Source organism: Pygocentrus nattereri, chromosome 26 (genome assembly GCF_015220715.1).
Source record: "Pygocentrus nattereri isolate fPygNat1 chromosome 26, fPygNat1.pri, whole genome shotgun sequence".
NCBI classification, from domain to species: Eukaryota; Metazoa; Chordata; class Actinopteri; order Characiformes; family Serrasalmidae; genus Pygocentrus; species Pygocentrus nattereri.
The window spans coordinates 4,900,104-4,918,137 of NC_051236.1; the positions used below are offsets into that span (position 1 = coordinate 4,900,104).

Here is an 18,034-nt window from a genome sequence, read left to right on the forward strand (position 1 = left end):
CACACTCACCATATTTTAGCCTGTTTTTATTCTTCTCACTCAGTAATGCACAGTGCAGCAATCTTTTTATGTTTTACATCAAAATTATGTAAATTAGCTACACGTACTGATAGATCACTCTGCCAGCTGAATATGTTCTCTATACAAACTCAGAGGATGTGTAGTCGAATGAAGTTCTTAGAGCATCCAGTAGCGCTGCGACGCTGAACTAACATGAACCCAACAGCTAAGGGGCTTTGCGTCAGTCAACACAGTGCAAAAACTCCCAGCGTCTATACTGACGTGAAGGCTCAGTCACAGCACACAGAGCAGCTTGCAGAAGACACGGACGAGCGTTACACTCGGCCGCAGAATGGCTCTGACAAAATCACAATAGTTGTGTCCAGCTTAGCTCAGATATCAGGCACTCCGTCTACATGTGGGATAAGCCTGTGGCTTCCTGGCGCATAGAAGCTTCACACTTCATTTTAAAGCACAGATTTGGGAATTATACAACAGTTAGTTGAGGCCACGCGAGCTGATTGGTTGAGAGGCGTTCTAACTGTGCTGTTATTTCACCATAACATCATGTTTTATTCACAAACAGTCTATCACTCCACTGAGACGTCATTGCTAAGCGATGACTTTGACAGCTGTCGGAGACGCTCGAGCCATCTGAACGTTTTTACTTCTCACTTTGCCACAAACAGAAAACGGACACTGTTAAGACCACATTTGACCGACAGCCGATTTGGTCCGACTCTGACACTAAATTCCCAAACTGTCGTCACCACTGAGCAGCTTTTCAGTCGGCAGCTGTGACAGAAGAACAGCTGAACAACCTGGAATCAGCCAGAAATGAACCCAACACCATTCGCCAAACTAAACGGGCTGTAAGAAGCTTTACAGACCGGCAGGAACAAAACAACATTAATACTGATCTGGAAAAACTGACCAAACTGAGCTGAACCTGATATTGGGTCAGTTTTGTGGCTCAGTCTGAACTTCAGAAGGCGGGGCTTACAGCAGACTGTGCAGCGAGTGGGCGGAGCTTGTTACTCTGACGTAGCAACAACCTGCTCGTTAAGGAGCTATAATTAGGAGGAAGGAACTGAACATTAAAACATATTAAACGCCGCGTTCACGGCCAGTTTATTCATTTCTTACTGTATTTATTTAACTGCTGTATTAAAGCAGTAGAGACACTCGGATAACAACATCCTGTTGCTTAAATACTAGTAAAGGCAGGTTTTTGTCCATATCCCTCTTGTTCGCTGGGCTCTAACTTGAATGTTTTGAACCATACACTCTAAGAAAAAAGGTATTAAACTGTCACTGGGGTGGGACCCTCAGGGGTACATCTCTGTACCTTTAGTCAGGGAACAATATTGTACCATAATCCATTGAAATCATATTTGAAGTTGTGCTGACTCCACACACCCCGTCTCGCCTCCAGGGATTTTAATTTTATTCTACCTTTTAAAAAATTAGATGATATTAAAAGATACATGTGTTTTCTTTGTCTGGGAAAACCTTATTTAGGGTAAACAGTCGGAATGTCTGAAGGCACATTTACATTGTTTGTACCTTGATGAATGGAAAAATGTACCTGCACTAATTTTTTGACAGTGAATAAAGAAAAAAGTTAAACAGTATTAAACTAGAAAAGAGACTAAGATGCATTAGATAGATGTTTCTGCATCAAACACTGCTTTAGCAGATATGATACATTTCTCCAAGCTTGTCCACTAAGAGAAAGATATTTATGTGGGCTACAGAGTGGCCAGCGTCAAATAACGTGTGTGGAGGTTTAGTCAATCAGGATTTTTAGAACGCAAAGCACCACCTTTGGCTGGGTTAGCCTCAGAGTACTAACGACTGAAAATGCCAACTCTGTAACTCAGTGTGTTTTTTGAGAAGTTTAAACAATGCACATCAAATCTGAATATTTGTTTTATTTGGCTATATCAGTGCTGGGTCATGAGGAGTCTGGCCTCTTCCTATTTCCCCCATTATATTAAAAACAGGACTGCAAACCAATGAATGAGGACAAATGGAGCTAAATGGCTAAAAACTAAAAGTTAAAGTAGTTTTTAATCACTTCTTTCTTTAATTTTAGAAAGTCAAATGATGTATTTCACTAAAGAAGCAAAGAAAACTCACCTGTATGTTTTGGGCAGCAGGACACTGATGTTACTGCTACTGACTGCAGATCAGTTGGCGAGCTCAGCAGCTCACTGGCTGTTTGGGGTCATGAGCGTACGTGAGACGCAGTTTTAGACTCCTATAACTCGATTTTAAAAGCTTTTACAAATAAAACTGTGGTGTGAAAATGTTTTCCGCTGTTCTGTTTCCAGGATATTAATGTATTCTTTTATATTAAAAATGTTTAAGCATGTGTAAACGATAAACATTGGTTTTGCTCAAATGCTTGGTGTTAACCCATTCGTTTTGGACTCACTCAGGAGCGCCCTCTAGTGTTAGGGAAACGCCACATGCTTTGGTGTAGAGACGTGGTAGTGTGGAGCCTTTATTTTGTTGTTAGCCATTAGCCTTTAGCATGCCAATCAGCAAGGTAGCAGAAGTAATGAGGCAGCCCTTAAGTTGGCTCTTAAGATGAACGAGTGCATGTTAAAGCTGGTACTGAAACGAATGTCTGGCTGAACCCTGGTTCACTTCACTGCCGGTGGGCATTGTTTTGCTTTTGCCTTCTTCCAGCACATCAGTGCTTTAGTGTCTGCTTGTTTTGACGTTTCACTCGTGATAGACGCTCATATCGCTCTTGCAGCGTGAACTGTATAAAATAATAACAAGCAATGCATTTGATTTTGCTGCATCGAACACGGAACCTATTCTTGGCCAAGCATCAGTGACCTGACCTCAATGTGGCAATCCAGTCGACAGTAGAAACGCAGAGATCAAGTGGGGTTTATTTTTATTGTTTTGGTTGTGATACACTTACCACTTCATGCAATGTGATGGGTAGGATAGTGCATTGATTTCAAGAATATCTGTGAAGGATACAGCTGGATTTAATACAATGACTGGGTAGTGAAAGTAAAAAAGTAGTGAAAGTTTTTGGGCAATAATGGAGGCAAACATGAGAGTAACTGAGAGTTTGTATCCCCACCAAATTTCAGACCAATCGGTGAACACATGTGTGGATAATATGGTGCAGTTGCAGTGTGAAGTCAACCGAACCAAATGAAAACGCTGAAATGTCCCAAAAGCCCAAATTCTGCTTTGGACATATCAACCCTTGCTCCCTCTGTTTCGGAGGAGAAGTGTTGGCTCTTTTTACCACTGCGTCAAGCTGCATAATAAAGAAGTTTTCATAACTAAGAGAGAATGAAACACCAGTTCCAATAACTGTGTTTAAACTGTACCAGCGTAGATCTTCCTTATGAACATGGAGACACTTCAATTCCCCAATTGCCTGTACGTGGACTGAAGGGACGTATTTAGGACGTGCGAAAAGATGGAAATACCGACCAAAATTCTCTGTAAGAGGAAAGGATAGACTGATTACGATATAAGAAAATACATTTTATAGTATGTTTTAAGGGAGCAGTGAAGAATGTAGAAGTCTTGGAAGTCTTAGGAATCTTGTTCTTTGGTTGTTCACACTGTTCGTTTGAATCGCCCTTCGTGTTCGGACAAAGTCTGCGATTTATATGGCCACATTGTACGAAAACACTTGGTCCTACTGACCTGACGCAACAAGGGTGCTCACAGTGCACGTGAAACACAGCCTGTACAGACGCTCTGTCTACAATACAGCTGTTTCAATCAGAACAACGAGTGGACCACATGTGTAATGAATAGCCTTCTGAGATACAGACGTGTGCACAGTCCCATACCAGACAAAACAGGGCACTATTTTAGTGTAGAAGGCAGAACTTCAGAGGAGCCAGGGGGCCGTTTGAGATCCAGCCGTTGACCAACTGCTACAGCAGGTTAGCGAAGTTGTGCCGCACTGTGCACTGAAGCTGAAGAGCAGGTGGTCTAAGATTAAGAGACCCTTATTAGTCCCACAACGTGGAAATTTCACCTCCGCATTTAACCCATCCGTGAAGTGAAACGCCACATACACACTAGTGAGCAGACACACACTAGGGGGCAGTGAGCACACTTGCCAGTGGTGGGCAGCCCAATCCGCAGCACCCGGGGAGCAGTTGGGGGTTAGGTGTCTTGCTCAAGGACACCTCAGTCATGTGCTGTCGGCTCTGGGGATCAAACCGGCGACCTTCTGGTCACGAGGCTCCGAGCACTTCGCTCTTCCTCTGATTCTCCCCTACTTTTTCACTACTCTGATTCTCTCGTTGTCTACAGACAAAAAACATTCAAATCTATTTATACCTCGTAATTCAACTCCATCAAATGGAGCAAAGTCATCATATACGGTTCTGGTGCCGCAGATGTGGACTTTTCTTGCCTCTGTGTGGTTTTGGGTGTGACTTTGAGAAATCGATTCGTGAGGCTGATCAAACTGGGAGACAAGCGATCAATTCAGCGGCTCAATCGGAGCTCGTTTGAGCAGTTAATCGGGCATCGTTTCCCATCTCACACTGCACAGCAGACGACGGCCGATGAAGCTGAAATTCAGCTAAAATCACACAGTGTACGCCTGGCTTCACGTGTGTTATGTCCTTATGTTCAGTATTGTGTGTGCCTGTACTGTGGTTGTATTTAGAACATTCTGTTCTGCCACATGGTCCTGTCTGTCCCACCTGGGACTTGTCATGTATAGGCTGGGCCTAATCTTGGCTTCAGTGCAGCTATAAAACTTCATCAGTCCATTTTTTCACGGGCTGGCTAAGCGTCTGGTACCTGCAAGAAATAAACTTCAGTTCTTCAGACTTACAGTACGGCTAGCTCCCTGGTTTTGTGATGGATTTGGATTCTACAGACGTGGACGGTTCTGAGTCAATTCATAAATGTCAAAAATCGATTTTCTAAATATTTAATTTATAGTGCAATGTTGACTGAACACAAAGGGCGGAACTTGGAAGTGGGTAAGTGCAGCGCCTGGACAGTCTGTGACGGCACATAACAACAACAACACAGCTGGATGAGAGAGAAATCCGAACGGCTCCGCATTAAACGCCAGGTTAGATCAGGAGTCACATCCCAAATGTTAAGAAGAGACATTTTGTCCTTTCAACAAAAATCAAACCAGCTTGGTAGCCACAATATTTAATGTCCAGTATGTCTCAGTGTGTGCTGATGTTCTAGTATAAGCTAAACAATATAAATAAGCTTTAGCTCAGCTATAGCCGTGTTTCTCACATCTGTGTTCGGCAGTTTTACGAGGCTGAAGTCGCTTCTCATTCGCCAGTTTCTTGTTCGAATTTTCCCGTTCCATCTTTAACTCTGACTGAGGCACTGAATGTAAATTCAGCACCGTTTAAGGTGGAATGGGGAAATTAGAAAGAGAAGCGACTTCATCTAGACAACTTTTTAGTGTTTCTCAGTCTCTCGTTGCAGATTTAACGTACCAGGAAAGCAACTGAGCAACTCATAAATGAGAATAAGTCAGTTCGTCTCGAATCATTCGTCTTAATTACTCTCTTTTCCTTTTCTGTTCGCTGCTGGCTCGGCGAGGCTGCGTTGTAATGTGACCTGCAGTCTGCCAGTTCTCTGTCATTGCGCACCAGGGCTTTCGCGCTATATAGCACACGTCCCATCTCAAAGATATTTTACTGATCCAGCGGACCCCCCAGCCCCCCCGCCCCCTTCCACACACACACACACTCTACCATGAGACCAAAACCACCAAAGAAAACAGGCAGGATGGCTCTAACGTGCTGCATGGACGTCCATTACCACTGGATCTTTTGTCACCCTAACAGCACATTTTATCGCAGATGACTGGCACCCAGAGTCTCATGTGCCCCAAACAAGAGCAGTGAATCCACCTGAAGCCTTCCAGTTCACTCACCACATCACTTCCATTTGGTTTATTAATAAAGGATATTGGAAGTAAATTCATTATGGATCATTACAGATACTTTGCTTTAAAGCTACCGAGTCCTCACACAGTGAGAAAAAAGACATCCTGTATAGAAATAAAGATGCATCAGTAATCGCTTTATAATCGCATCGCAGCCTCTGAATCTTAATCGTGGGGTGCCTAGAGACTCCCACCCCTATGACTGAGTAAAGGTAAAAATATATGAGAGGACCCAAACTGGGCCACATAGAGAAACACTTACAACAAAGTGCAGCGTGCTGCAGCCATCAATCCCTGCTATGTACAGATTACCATTATTAGTCCTGGAGTTATTTAATCACTCTGCATTGTGCAGTGTACCATAGAGCTTTGTGTAGGCGTCTCTTGTGCTGTGATCATCACTATAGAGTATACGGTTAGTCCCTGTTTGGCGCAGTGCTCTGCTGTGTTGTTGTGTCGACGGTGGTTGTTTTGGCTGTGAGTCACCCTCAATGGTAATTTGATAGCAGCATCGGTTTGGCGTGGGGAGCAAAGGAAGAGATGCATCGCTTTTGGCTATGATTCATGGTTTCCTGCACCTCTGCGCCTAAAAGTTTAGTCGCACAGTAAATCCGAACCATGAACTTTGTTGCCATACAGTGCATTGCTCAGAGCAGAGACAGAGAAATGGAAAGCCATGCTGACTTCATCCAAAGCTTTTTCTGTTGGATAAGGTGATCTTTTCAAAAACACCGCAGCGTTAAATGACTTGCATAATCCATTTGGTTACTTTGAGTGTGTTGAGTTCACCTGCTGTGTGCGTGTAATCTTGAGTAAGGTGCCAGGGGGTTTGCGGAGCGAGCTCATCTAAAGCAAGCAAGCCGACCGGAGAGCTCATATAACTGACAGCTCGTGACAAGCTGAACTGACGGCAGCAAAGGAAGTGCACTTGGCAAGACACGAACCTCGCGTAAGAGGCTTCCGTGTTTTAAAGTGACATGGCTTTTAGGTCGGCTGATGGAGAAGAGCCACTGTTCTTGCAAAGGAACTGCTCTTTTTTTCCTTTCTTACTCATTTTAACTTTAAATGCTTTAGCCAAAGGTACAAGAGCAGTGGTCAGTGTGGAAGGATAGGGACCTCTGTCAACAAACCTACCGTCATGCCTGCATCCTCCCAGGTAGCACAAAGCCCAAACCCAGCTGATCTGTGACAGAGTGGCCTCAGACTCTCCCACAGATCTGCTAGAATCAGGACAAGTGTTGGTAGCACTCAGAAACCAGAGTGTTGACCAAAGGGGCTCGGGTTGATTCTTATATGTGCTGACGTGGCCCACATGTGTATTTATAGGTTTGGGCCAAATATGGTTACCACTCAGAAACTGGAGTGTTGGGAGTTGGGAGGAGTCCTATGTGCTGACATGGCCCAGATGAGCCCAATCCCATTTATTTTTACCCCTATTTTAACTAACTAAATTACAGGGTAGTGGTTTGAGGGGGGGGTGGAGTGCTGGGGGTTATTTATTATTGGGTACTGCTAATTAATTATTTGGTGATATGTAGCTGAAGTCAGATATTCACAAGCTTCTTGTTTATGCTTGTTATGCAGAAAAGGACCATAATACATTGAAACAACACTAAATTAAGATAAAACCGTATATTGTATTTTTTAACTGAGGAAGTTCTCACGTTTGTGCGTTTCTTTGGTCTCTTGTGCTCCATCTTGCTGTTTTGTTTTTTTTTCTCATATCTCTCTGTTTGGAGTCTCTGAAAGACCTCCGTTTGGAGGGTCATGTAGCCCCAACACTTCACCCCTCCCCTCTATCTCAATAAGAATGGGGACAACCTACCCCTAGACATCAGCACACAAAACAGAAGGGTAGGGCTAAGTGGTAGAGGTAAGGGGTGAAATGGGATTGGGCCCAAGAAACCAGTGTGTTGGCAAAAGGGGTTTGGGCTGATTCGTATATGTGCTGACAAGGCCTACATGAGCATTTGTAGTTTTGGGCCAAGTATGGTGCCACTAGAAAACCGGAGTGCTGGCAAAAGGGGTTCGGGCCGATTCTTATACATGCTGATGTGGCCCAGGTGAGCTTTCATAGGTCCAGGCTGATTATGGATAGCATTCAATAACCAGAGTGTAGGAGTATATATATATATATATATATATATATATATATATATGTACAGTTTTTTGTTTTGTTTTTTTCCCAGAATAAACTGCCATATTAACCAAGTATTTTCATTTTAAAATGTATGGGAAATATTAACACATAGAAATGTACCATACATAAATAAACATTTCGCTGTTGTCGGAACATTTTTGCAGATTTTCAGTTTTTGAGACATTTGAAAAAGCATATTGGTCTTTATGTTGTTTGTAAATTTCATGCAGGACGGACCAAAATAAATGGCCATATATGACTTGGAAAAAAGTCTGGTTCCATTGACTTACATTGAAAGCGATGTTGGTTTTTTCCTTCTCCTGTAAAGTTACTATTTTGGAGACATCAGGTTTTGTTCTGACAGCAGCCAGATGTGAATATATTTACAAAATACATTTGAAAATGTATGAAAACAGCTAAAATCCTGTCTGATGCCTTTTAGAAATTAAATGTTTTCCAGTATCTCCATTTTATAAATGATCTAATGATCCTCTAACAGGAGAGAAGCGAGAGCTGTAGGTATTGATGCTCTGTTCTTGATCTTGTTTATCTGAAATACATTGTGTGTGAGAGTCTGACTGCAGACGTACCTGGTTAATGTCACGTACAGTGCAGATCACAGACGTCAGACCCGTTCGTTCAGGACATGTATATTCTGTTAAATCTGTAAACTTTGTTAAAACTACATACAACTGAAAAGATACAATATAAATCAGGGCACTTTAATAATATATTTACCAAAAACATTTTTTGGCTGTTTTCACACATTGCAAAGGTATATTTGATGAATAGATTTGGAATAGTTGTTTTCTCCAGTAATGCACTCCTTCCTACTGCCAACATGAAGGTGGTGTTTTAGCTCAATGAAAACAGAGCTTTGGAAAAATGTTTCCAGGGCTGAGAATTTCAAAACTCTTTTTCCCTGTTTTCATGTTGTTTTTGGAAATGTGACATCACCTGCATGTTCACTGCTGTTTGACAAGTCATGAACAAGCATAACCTCTTAAGCTCCTTGGTTCCAAAGCGCTCGTTATGTTCTTCATAACGTTCATACTCCATAAGCTCCATTCAGAAGCTGGGCGTCGTGTGAGGCTGTAGCTCTTCTCTCCAGTCCAATAGACGGTGACGTCATTTTAAACCCTTATAATAAAAGAAGCTGAACTTTGTTTTTCTACTGAAAGTCGACCCGTTTTTCCCCAAATCTGGGCTCTAAACTATAAACAGACGGCGTCTCTTCAGTGATCTGCTCTGGAAACATCACTTTTAGAAAATAACACATAGATTTTTGGCTTCCAGCAATAAACTGTAAGCATATAGAAATATGTCTAGATCATAAAATGTTCATTTGAGGGGCTTTTACCAAAATAAATAAATAAATAAATACATTTACATTTATTTCATGCAGTTACTGAACAATTATAAGTTCTGTTCATCTGAAGGGAGCCTTTACAAAAATAAATAAATAATAAATAAATCAAATAAAAATGTACATTTATATTCAGGCAGTTACTGAGTAATTTGCCTTACGATTTGGTCACGAAAATTCAGATGGACAAACCAAAACATACCCAGGAGAATACGAGGATAACGGCCTTTTCCTTCTGATGCGGCTACTTGTGCGGACTCTCCAATATCAGCTTTGATTATCCAAACTACTGACCACACAACTCTCTTTGCTTTATCATTACAGTAGAAATAATCTGAACAGAGACGTGAAGTCCTTGTAAAATCAAACTCCCTCCGGAAAAGTACTGACGCTGCCTGACCTGAAAAGTGCAGTTGAGTACGTTTTCCAGTAGTCTGGCTGCCGACACGCATTCTCAGCCCCAGTGGCAGAAGCGGCCCAGCAGCCCGGGAACTTTTGGCTGCTGCTGCTTAGCGACAACATCACACACTTGGAGAACTCCGTCTAATTTACCTCCCTGTTGAAAAAAGTCATGGAACCCATTGAAAGTGTCTGTAGGTTCCTGGTGGATCAGTAGTCGCTGAGGTTGATATCACAGTGTAAAGGATTCTGATCGTTTAATCCGGCGTTTTGGGACTCATTCCATATACATTTGATTGTTTCCCAACGGCAACCATTAGGCCGATTCCTATTAGGAAGCAAAACCATCAGGTTTTTATTCCTAATGGCTCTGCAAACAGTTACGTTGTGACAACTGCTTGGTGCTCTCTACACTGTCACAACGTTGAAATGTAATTCCTCAAAGTTATGACGCCGTTGTCTCACAACTTTGTAGGAGGTTGTGATGATGTTGACGAGAAAGCGAAAGTAATCGGTACTACGCTGACTGTACATCGTCACAGCCTCCTAGAATCCTTAACCTCGTGTTCTCCAGGGTATGTTCTGGTTTGTCCATCTGAATTTACGTGACCAAATCGTAAGGCCAATAATTCAGTAACTGCATCAATATAAATGTACATTTTTATTATTATTTTGTATTTATTTATAGTTTTAAAGCTCCCCTCAGATTAACAGAACCTGTGTTTTATGATCTACACTTACAGTTCCCTGCTAAAGTCCAAAAATTTTGTGTTAAAAGACTTGTGTTATTTTCTAAAAGTGATGTTTCCAGAGCAGATCACTGAAGAGACGCCATCTGTTTATAGTTTAGAGCCCAGATTTGGGTCGACTTTCAGTAGAAAAACAAAGTTCAGCTTATTATTTTATTATAAGGGTTTAAAATGACATCACCGTCTATTAGACTGGAGAGAAGAGCTACAGCCTCACACGACGCCCAGCTTCTGAATGGAGCTTATGGAATATGAACGTTATGAAGAACACGACCAAGTGCGGTTTGGAACCACCGGTGGTCCTGAGGAGTTTAATCAGTATTACAGTTTTTTGATACGCGGTTCTGATCGTCTTCAGCTCGTTTCCATATTTAATGACCTTATTATCAGTATGGCAACATTAACATATGTTCAGTGTAGCTCTTGTTGCCCAGCAGCTCAAGTTTTGCTGTTTTTCTTCATAAAACCGGCAAAAACACCGTCGTGGCAGAGCAGCACTGACGTCATCAATAGGCTGGTGGTGCATGGTGGTGCATGTCAGGCTGAGTGTGCATGTCTGCAGCCAGACCTTCTCACCTTTTTCTGAGAGTGTACAGTGACCTTAAACAGGAGTGGTACTGACAGCTGCAAGCTGGACCTTCAAGCTCAACAAAATCAATCAGGCTAACGGCTCTGTGCCCGACAGGCATAATGCCCTATTGATTATGTATGATCACTGCCAAGGTGAAGCACAGAGAACTGTGTTTTCAGGCTCACTGCATCATGCTTCGTAAGTGAATCTGCTGCTCTGCGTTAGGTTGATTTTGCAGTCTCAGGCAGTGCGTCCAGCTCTGGGGGGGGGTTATGGGCCGTTGCGGGGGACCGGAGTGAGCTGGTTGTTTTTGCTGCTGCTGCATAAAATTCCAGAGTCGTGCTTTCTGTCCCTCGAGTATGCGATTATCGATTCCACTAGCCGTGTCATAACCCCCTGCTCAACGTGGGAGCTGGGGGTGGGGGGCCGTCATGTAGTGGGACTGTATCTGTGGTCTGCCTCTCGAAGCTTAGCCATCTAACTTTAAATGTAGTTCGTTCTAGTTCTCTGGACAGTGGATCACATCTTACCAGGGCGCATCACCTGCACGCCTAACCTGCTCCAGGGCCAGTCAGGTTCAGGATTATGGATCGTATCCAACTCTTGGACCAATCAGAGCCAAGCTTCTGATACCCTCTGGTATCCAGTCACTGTTTTTGTTTTTATTTGCTGCAGGTCTTTAGATGTTCATTAGTTTAACAATCCATGCACAATCAAGACTGGGAAGAATAGCACAGCAGCATGGCTTTGATATTTGCAGCATTAATGTAAACAAGGATGGCATGCCCACGCCAGGTAAGGGGAAAGGCCCTGCCCCAGGTGGAGGAGTCTTGTTGTTGAGTGATGGGTCACAGGCAGCAGCAGTAATGCGGTCACTGTACCGGACTTTAGTGGTGAAGAGGGAGCTGAGTCAGATAGCAGAGCTCTCTGTTTAACGGTCAGTCTACATCCCCACCCTCACCTGTGGTCATGAGCTGTGGGTAATGACCGAAAGAACGAGATCGAGGATACGAGCTGTGGAAATGAGCCTCTTCACGCAATAGAGTCAAATGGCAATGAAGGGCATTTCATATGATGAAGAGGCCATGAAGTTTCACAGACAGTGAGAATGAAGATCAAAATGATCCACAAAGAGACAGGAGTGTGAGGAAATCCAGCGCGCTCTGCGTCTTCACCGTCGCCAGTACAGCAACCGAGACCCCATGGCAGCCCCCCTACGGTTAGCACTTAATCCTCGAAATATGTCGATTTTGCTCTCGTAATTTTACGTCTTTAATCTCTAAATATTCCGACTTTATTCCCAAAGTCCACTATTTTTATTTTGATTAACCGCGACTCTAAAACGCCGTCGTAGTTCTGCTTACTCAGCAACGTTACTGTGGCTTTTACTCCAAAGCCCACCTGCCCCTGACGTCCCATGAGGGGCATTCCTGGGGGGGGCGTGTCTGTGATGCAGACTCATATGGTGCTGCAATTCGACCCTCCTCACTTCACAGGGTGGTGGGCTGCTCTGCACTGACAGGGTGAGGAGCTCGGTCATCCAGGAGGAGCTTGGAGTAGAGCCGCTACTCCTCCACGCTGAGAGGAGCCAGGTGAGGTGGTCCAGGCCAGGCATCTGATCCGGATGCCCCCTGGATGCCTCCCGGCAGGGGTGTACCAGGCACGGCCTACTGGAATGAGACCCCGGGGTTAATTCCAGATTTTTCTAAATTTCTTCATACTGCAGTTGTTAAGATGTAAACAGAGTCACTCAGAGCGGTTTGGTGTGAAACTTACCGAGTCAGAACTGTTCACAGTGGTGGTGATAGGAACCAGACGTCCCCCTCTAAAAGCTCCTCATTTTATGGTCATTTTACATTTTATGGTCTCCACACATCACTATATGCTGACAATTTACTGCTGAAAGCCAAAAATCTCTGACGCTCTTTGTGTTATTTTCTAAAAGTGATGTTTCCAGAGCAGATCACTGAAGAGACGCCGTCTGTTTATAGTTTAGAGCCCAGATTTGGGGAAAAACGGGTCGATTTCAGTAGAAAAACAAAGTTCAGCTTCTTTTATTATAAGGGTTTAAAATGACATCACCGTCTATTAGACTGGAGAGAAGAGCTACAGCCTCACACGACGCCCAGCTTCTGAATGGAGCTTATGGAATATGAACGTTATGGAGAACATGACCAAGTGCGGTTTAGAACCACCGGTGGTCTTAAGGAGTTTAAGAGGTTAAAGGGAAGCTGGGTTTAAAAAGTTGCATGAGTTTCTTTAAGGCCATAAATTGTAGCTAAGTAGAAAGTTGTTCCTGAGACAGACTCATGATTCTTCAGGAAAGGAAGAGAGAGCTTGATCTGTGTGTGTGTGTGTGTGTGTGTGTGTGTGTGTGTGTGTGTGTGTGTGTGTGTGTGTGTGTGTGTGTGTGTGTATCTTAAAGGCATCTGTTTATCTTGTCTTTACAATCAGACTCCCAGGGTTGTATGAGTCCTTGAACCTTTAGAAGGACACTTACATACATCCTCATGAATATGGAGCGAGTTGTCTGGAAAGGTCATGCGTCTCGGCCTGCATGTAAAAGCAAACGTTTAATAAACACTTTATTATACATGACTCTTCCATGGTCACCACGTGAGCTTCTGTTTTGCTGTTTTCTGCATATCGAGTTGTGTTTTCAGGTGCTATCAGAGCTGCTGTAGAGAAGTTCTTGGATGTTGTATCTCCTCTTGATGCTCCACATGGTCAGGTTATAAATCTCGTGTGTAACGTTCCTCATAGAAACTGTATAAAAGCGTCACATGGCTGATATCTTCACTGTTGGTCCACTGCACCTCAAATTGTTCGAATGCATCTGACTATTTTTATTTTTATTGGCAGTAAATTAGTGGTAAATTAGTGGTAAATTAGTGGTAGTGGTAAACTCTTACATGTTGACTCTTTGTTGAACGTCTATGTCTTTTTTTTTTTTTTTTAATCTAAAATTTTCTGCCTCTTGGCCAAAACAGAAAGTGACACTTCAGACATTTCCTACTCCTAAAAAACCACACTAACAGGCAACCTTACCAGGGTTGATAGAACCAAACTGGCCCAATGGAAACAGGCCGCAATCCATTAACATGTACACTACAGCAACTTTCTCACTTGGCCGTACTCTCAGTTTTAACCCTTGTGTGGTCTTGATGTGTTTGTTACTCAGGGGTCTAATGGACCCATTGGTTTTTAATCAATACAGCCATAACAATTTATGTAAAAATACCAGATGTTTAAAACCAGCGTAGGGTTCTCCTTTAGCAGCTGTAGCCAGTCAGCAGCCTGTCCATGTTGTCCACCCTCACACACACACACACACACACACTAACAGCAGGCCATGTAGGAGGAGAACAGAGTGAAGGACACAGCACCTCCACACTTTTACTCCCCGCGGGTTCAGCCCAACACCACATGTGTAATATAAATGTGGGGGGTGAACAGAGTGAAGCTCTGAAAATGGGTCATTTTATATGTTCTTTACAGAAAATGAGCAAAGGCCAAGAATCTGAGGCTGAAATAATAATAAATCATAATTTTTTCATTTGGTAAACACTGAAAATGAGTCCCACAGACCTGAACACCACACAAGGGTTTAAATTCCCTGCGTATTATGTGAGTTTCTTTACTGCAGTGTGATTGAACAGTGATCCTGTAGAACTGATCATGTTTCTCTCCGATCCTCTTTCCAGTTTACACCTACTTCTACAAAGGAAAGGAGTACTGGAAGTTTGACAACCAGAAGCTGACGGTGGAACCGGGCTACCCCAAGTCGATCCTCAAGGACTGGATGGGCTGTGACCAGTCAGAAATGGAGAAGAACAAGGACAGGCACCTCCCCCCCGACGACGTCGACATCATGGTTGCCATCAATGACGTGCCAAGCACTGTAAACGCGATCGCGGTGGTGATCCCCTGCATTTTGTCGCTGTGCATTCTGGTCCTCGTTTACACCATCTTCCAGTTCAAGAACAAAGCAGTTCCACAGCATGTGACCTACTACAAACACCCGGTGCAGGAGTGGGTATGACAGGCTGGGGGCGCCGCAGAGCCGAACTGACTAGAGGACCGCTAACGAGGGCTTAGACGACGTTTGGAAGCACCTACGTGACCAGTGCCTGTTGACTGTGTCGTAAACTGAGGGGAGGGGAATCGAGACGTGGTTGAGTCCATGTCGCTCCATCTGTGACAAAACAAAAACGTCTCTTTTTTTCCGCACTGGATTGCCGGGCGAGTGTTGGGTCGTGTGGACAGGAGCCGCACCATCGCTTTGGCCTTACGCTCCTACGCCTTCCCTCCCTGCACTCCAGTCTGGCTGAGGTGAACAGTCTGAGGACCACCACACTGAACCCAAACCTCCGGAGAACAAGAGTAGCCAGACGCCGGCACCTCTTTTGTCTTGCTCTCCCCACAGACTCAGACTTGTACAGGAATTATCATCGAACTAGCCGAAGAAGCGAAACAAAAACAGCAGAAATAAAATGTTAAAGACTCGAATAACGATGTAGGTAGAAAGGCCATAGAAAAGAATACCAAGTTTTGCTGATCATTTTAGTCTTTTTTGATCTATCGACTGTAAGAGTCAGCACCGGCGCTCCAGGGGTCTTTTTCGCGACAGCGAATTTCTTCTCAGACTTGTCAAGGAGATCAGGCGGCCTAACGTGGTACGACATCATGGTTTCTTTCTTACTTCTCTTCGTTTCCTAGGTTGCTCTCACTTCACAGGCACCAAGCAGATCCCATGCTCTTCTCCCTCTGTAGTATCGCTCTTCTCAGCGGTTCCTCGTCTCACCACATTCGGAGTGCTTTTCTGTGAGGATTGATATCCTGAAGTTGTCTGTTTTTTTAACCGTAAGGATAAAGGAGAGTCATCTTTAATCCCAGACTGTTCATCAGTGGTTTTAACCATTTGCCTGTAGTTAGGATTCCCTTTTACTGTCACGTATTGCTATTATAACTACCTACATTTTCATCAAGGGTCATTTTTATAAGCACAGTATTGCCTAAATAGAAAACAAGGTGGGAATGTGTTTTTACAAACAGTCACATTTGAATTTCATTTACCGATTGTGGCATTTTTTACAGATCACAACGATTTGTGGAAAAGATTGTGAGTCTGGTTTAAATGTAAACAGGGAATATCACCAATTATTCATCTTTAAACCATTTTGATCTCGGCCTGTGTTTTGGCGCAGGGAGCGCCCAGAGTGTGCTTTGGGGAAGATTTTCGGAGATGTAACTTTCTTAGGCAAGGCCTTGTTTATTAGTCACACATATCACACTACTGGAAATGCGCCTCCCTCTATAAATATGCAAATATTCATAAACAGTGGCTAAAGTGCTCGTTTTTGACATGACGAGCTGACGATGACACTGAAACCTACATTTTTGCACTGTCATGCTGTTTCTAGATAACAAGCATCTGCAAATTCATGCATCGTGGAGGAGCTTAAAATGGGCGCATTTCATATCTTCACACTTTTGTAAAACATTTTAATAAATAACGCCATATATTTTAATGTTTAACCAACAATGCAGTGGCGCAAGATGAGTGCTTTATTCCACAGATTATCTGCGAGAGATGTAGGGCCAGTTTCCCAGATTAGAAGCCCACACTAAAACAATTTTACATTGACGCGTATAGGTTAGGCTCAAAGGGGACGTCCACCATTTTTTTCAAAATTCAGTCATTCAGACTGGTTTAGTCTGAAATCGTTGATTGTAGAGACTCCGATTTCTTTACAGTGGTGGTGATAGGAACCAGGGGTGGCAATGTCAACGTCAAGAAATGTTGAGGAATAAATAAAAATAAATAAATAAATCAATCAGAAGAAGTTTTCTTTGGGGACCGTTTAGCTTTACAGTGTCCTGCATGAGCCTCTCCACTACAAACATGTTTAAAAAAAAATGTTGTTTGGCTTAAATTGTGTCTCAGAAATATCGCCAATTATTCACAAACAAGTATTCACGAGCGTTTCATATGAGGGAGCTTTTAGAGGTGGACGTCTGGTTCCTGTCACCACCACTGTGCACAGTTCTGACTGCAAGTTTCTCAAAAAGACAGCGTTTCACACCGAACCGCTCTGAATGACGGTGTTTACATCTTAATCGAATGAGCTTAAATCAAATTATAGTCGAATTCTGAAAAATCTGTGGAGTTTCCCTTCAGTCCATGTCTGTGAAAGTGGCCCTCAGTAGAGCTTTATAAAGAACGTATTCATCAGTAAGAGTTGGAGCCGTTTTGGTTCAGACTAAAATGGTTTAAAGGTGAAAACGTGGTGAACAGCTTCTAATATCAGTTCATCTCGTCTAGTTTCCAAGCGCTTTTATTAGATGATTAGACGTCATCTGAGCATGCCTCACTCACGTTCCTCCACAAACCTGTTTAATTACATTGATAGTCACGTTTGGCCGGACTACTTGTTATTAGCCTAAATATATCCAGTCTTTTTGCGACAGAAAATGAGGGAGGAATGTTTTGTAACGCTATAAGCAAACGTTGGACGGTCCTTACTGCTGAGATGGATTCCTAGACATTAAGATGTTAAGATAATCTTCGAGTTCCCCGACTAGATAAAGCTCTTCACATGCCTTCACTTATTATTACTGGCGATCTTGCCTTTCCATAGCTGCCATGACCACTGCAGTTTGTCCGAAAAAGTGAAAAAACGCCATTTATCTCAATACAATAGTGGCTCTGTTTCTCCCGCAGAGGGTAATTAGTGTACTGTACATACTGCATTCACCGTTCAATGAGGCATGAATCTGCAGTGGGTAGCATTTGGCTTCTCCTCTGTTCTGGTCTGTCGGTGCTCTCCATCACTGGTTTGATCTCCCACTCAAGTTCTGTCACATTTATTCACTG

The 18,034-nt window shown here is 43.2% G+C and overlaps 1 protein-coding gene across 1 annotated transcript in view; it reads left to right on the forward strand.

Moving 5' to 3' along the window:
* mmp24 (matrix metallopeptidase 24) overlaps window positions 1–16,498 on the forward strand; it is an 82,266-nt gene extending 65,768 nt beyond the window's left edge. The window contains exon 9 of the mRNA XM_017684401.2: window positions 14,862–16,498. Coding sequence (XP_017539890.1) covers window positions 14,862–15,199 — 338 coding nt within the window. The 3' untranslated portion in view covers window positions 15,200–16,498. The remainder of the gene's footprint in view (window positions 1–14,861) is intronic.
* Window positions 16,499–18,034: the final 1,536 nt, after the last annotated feature.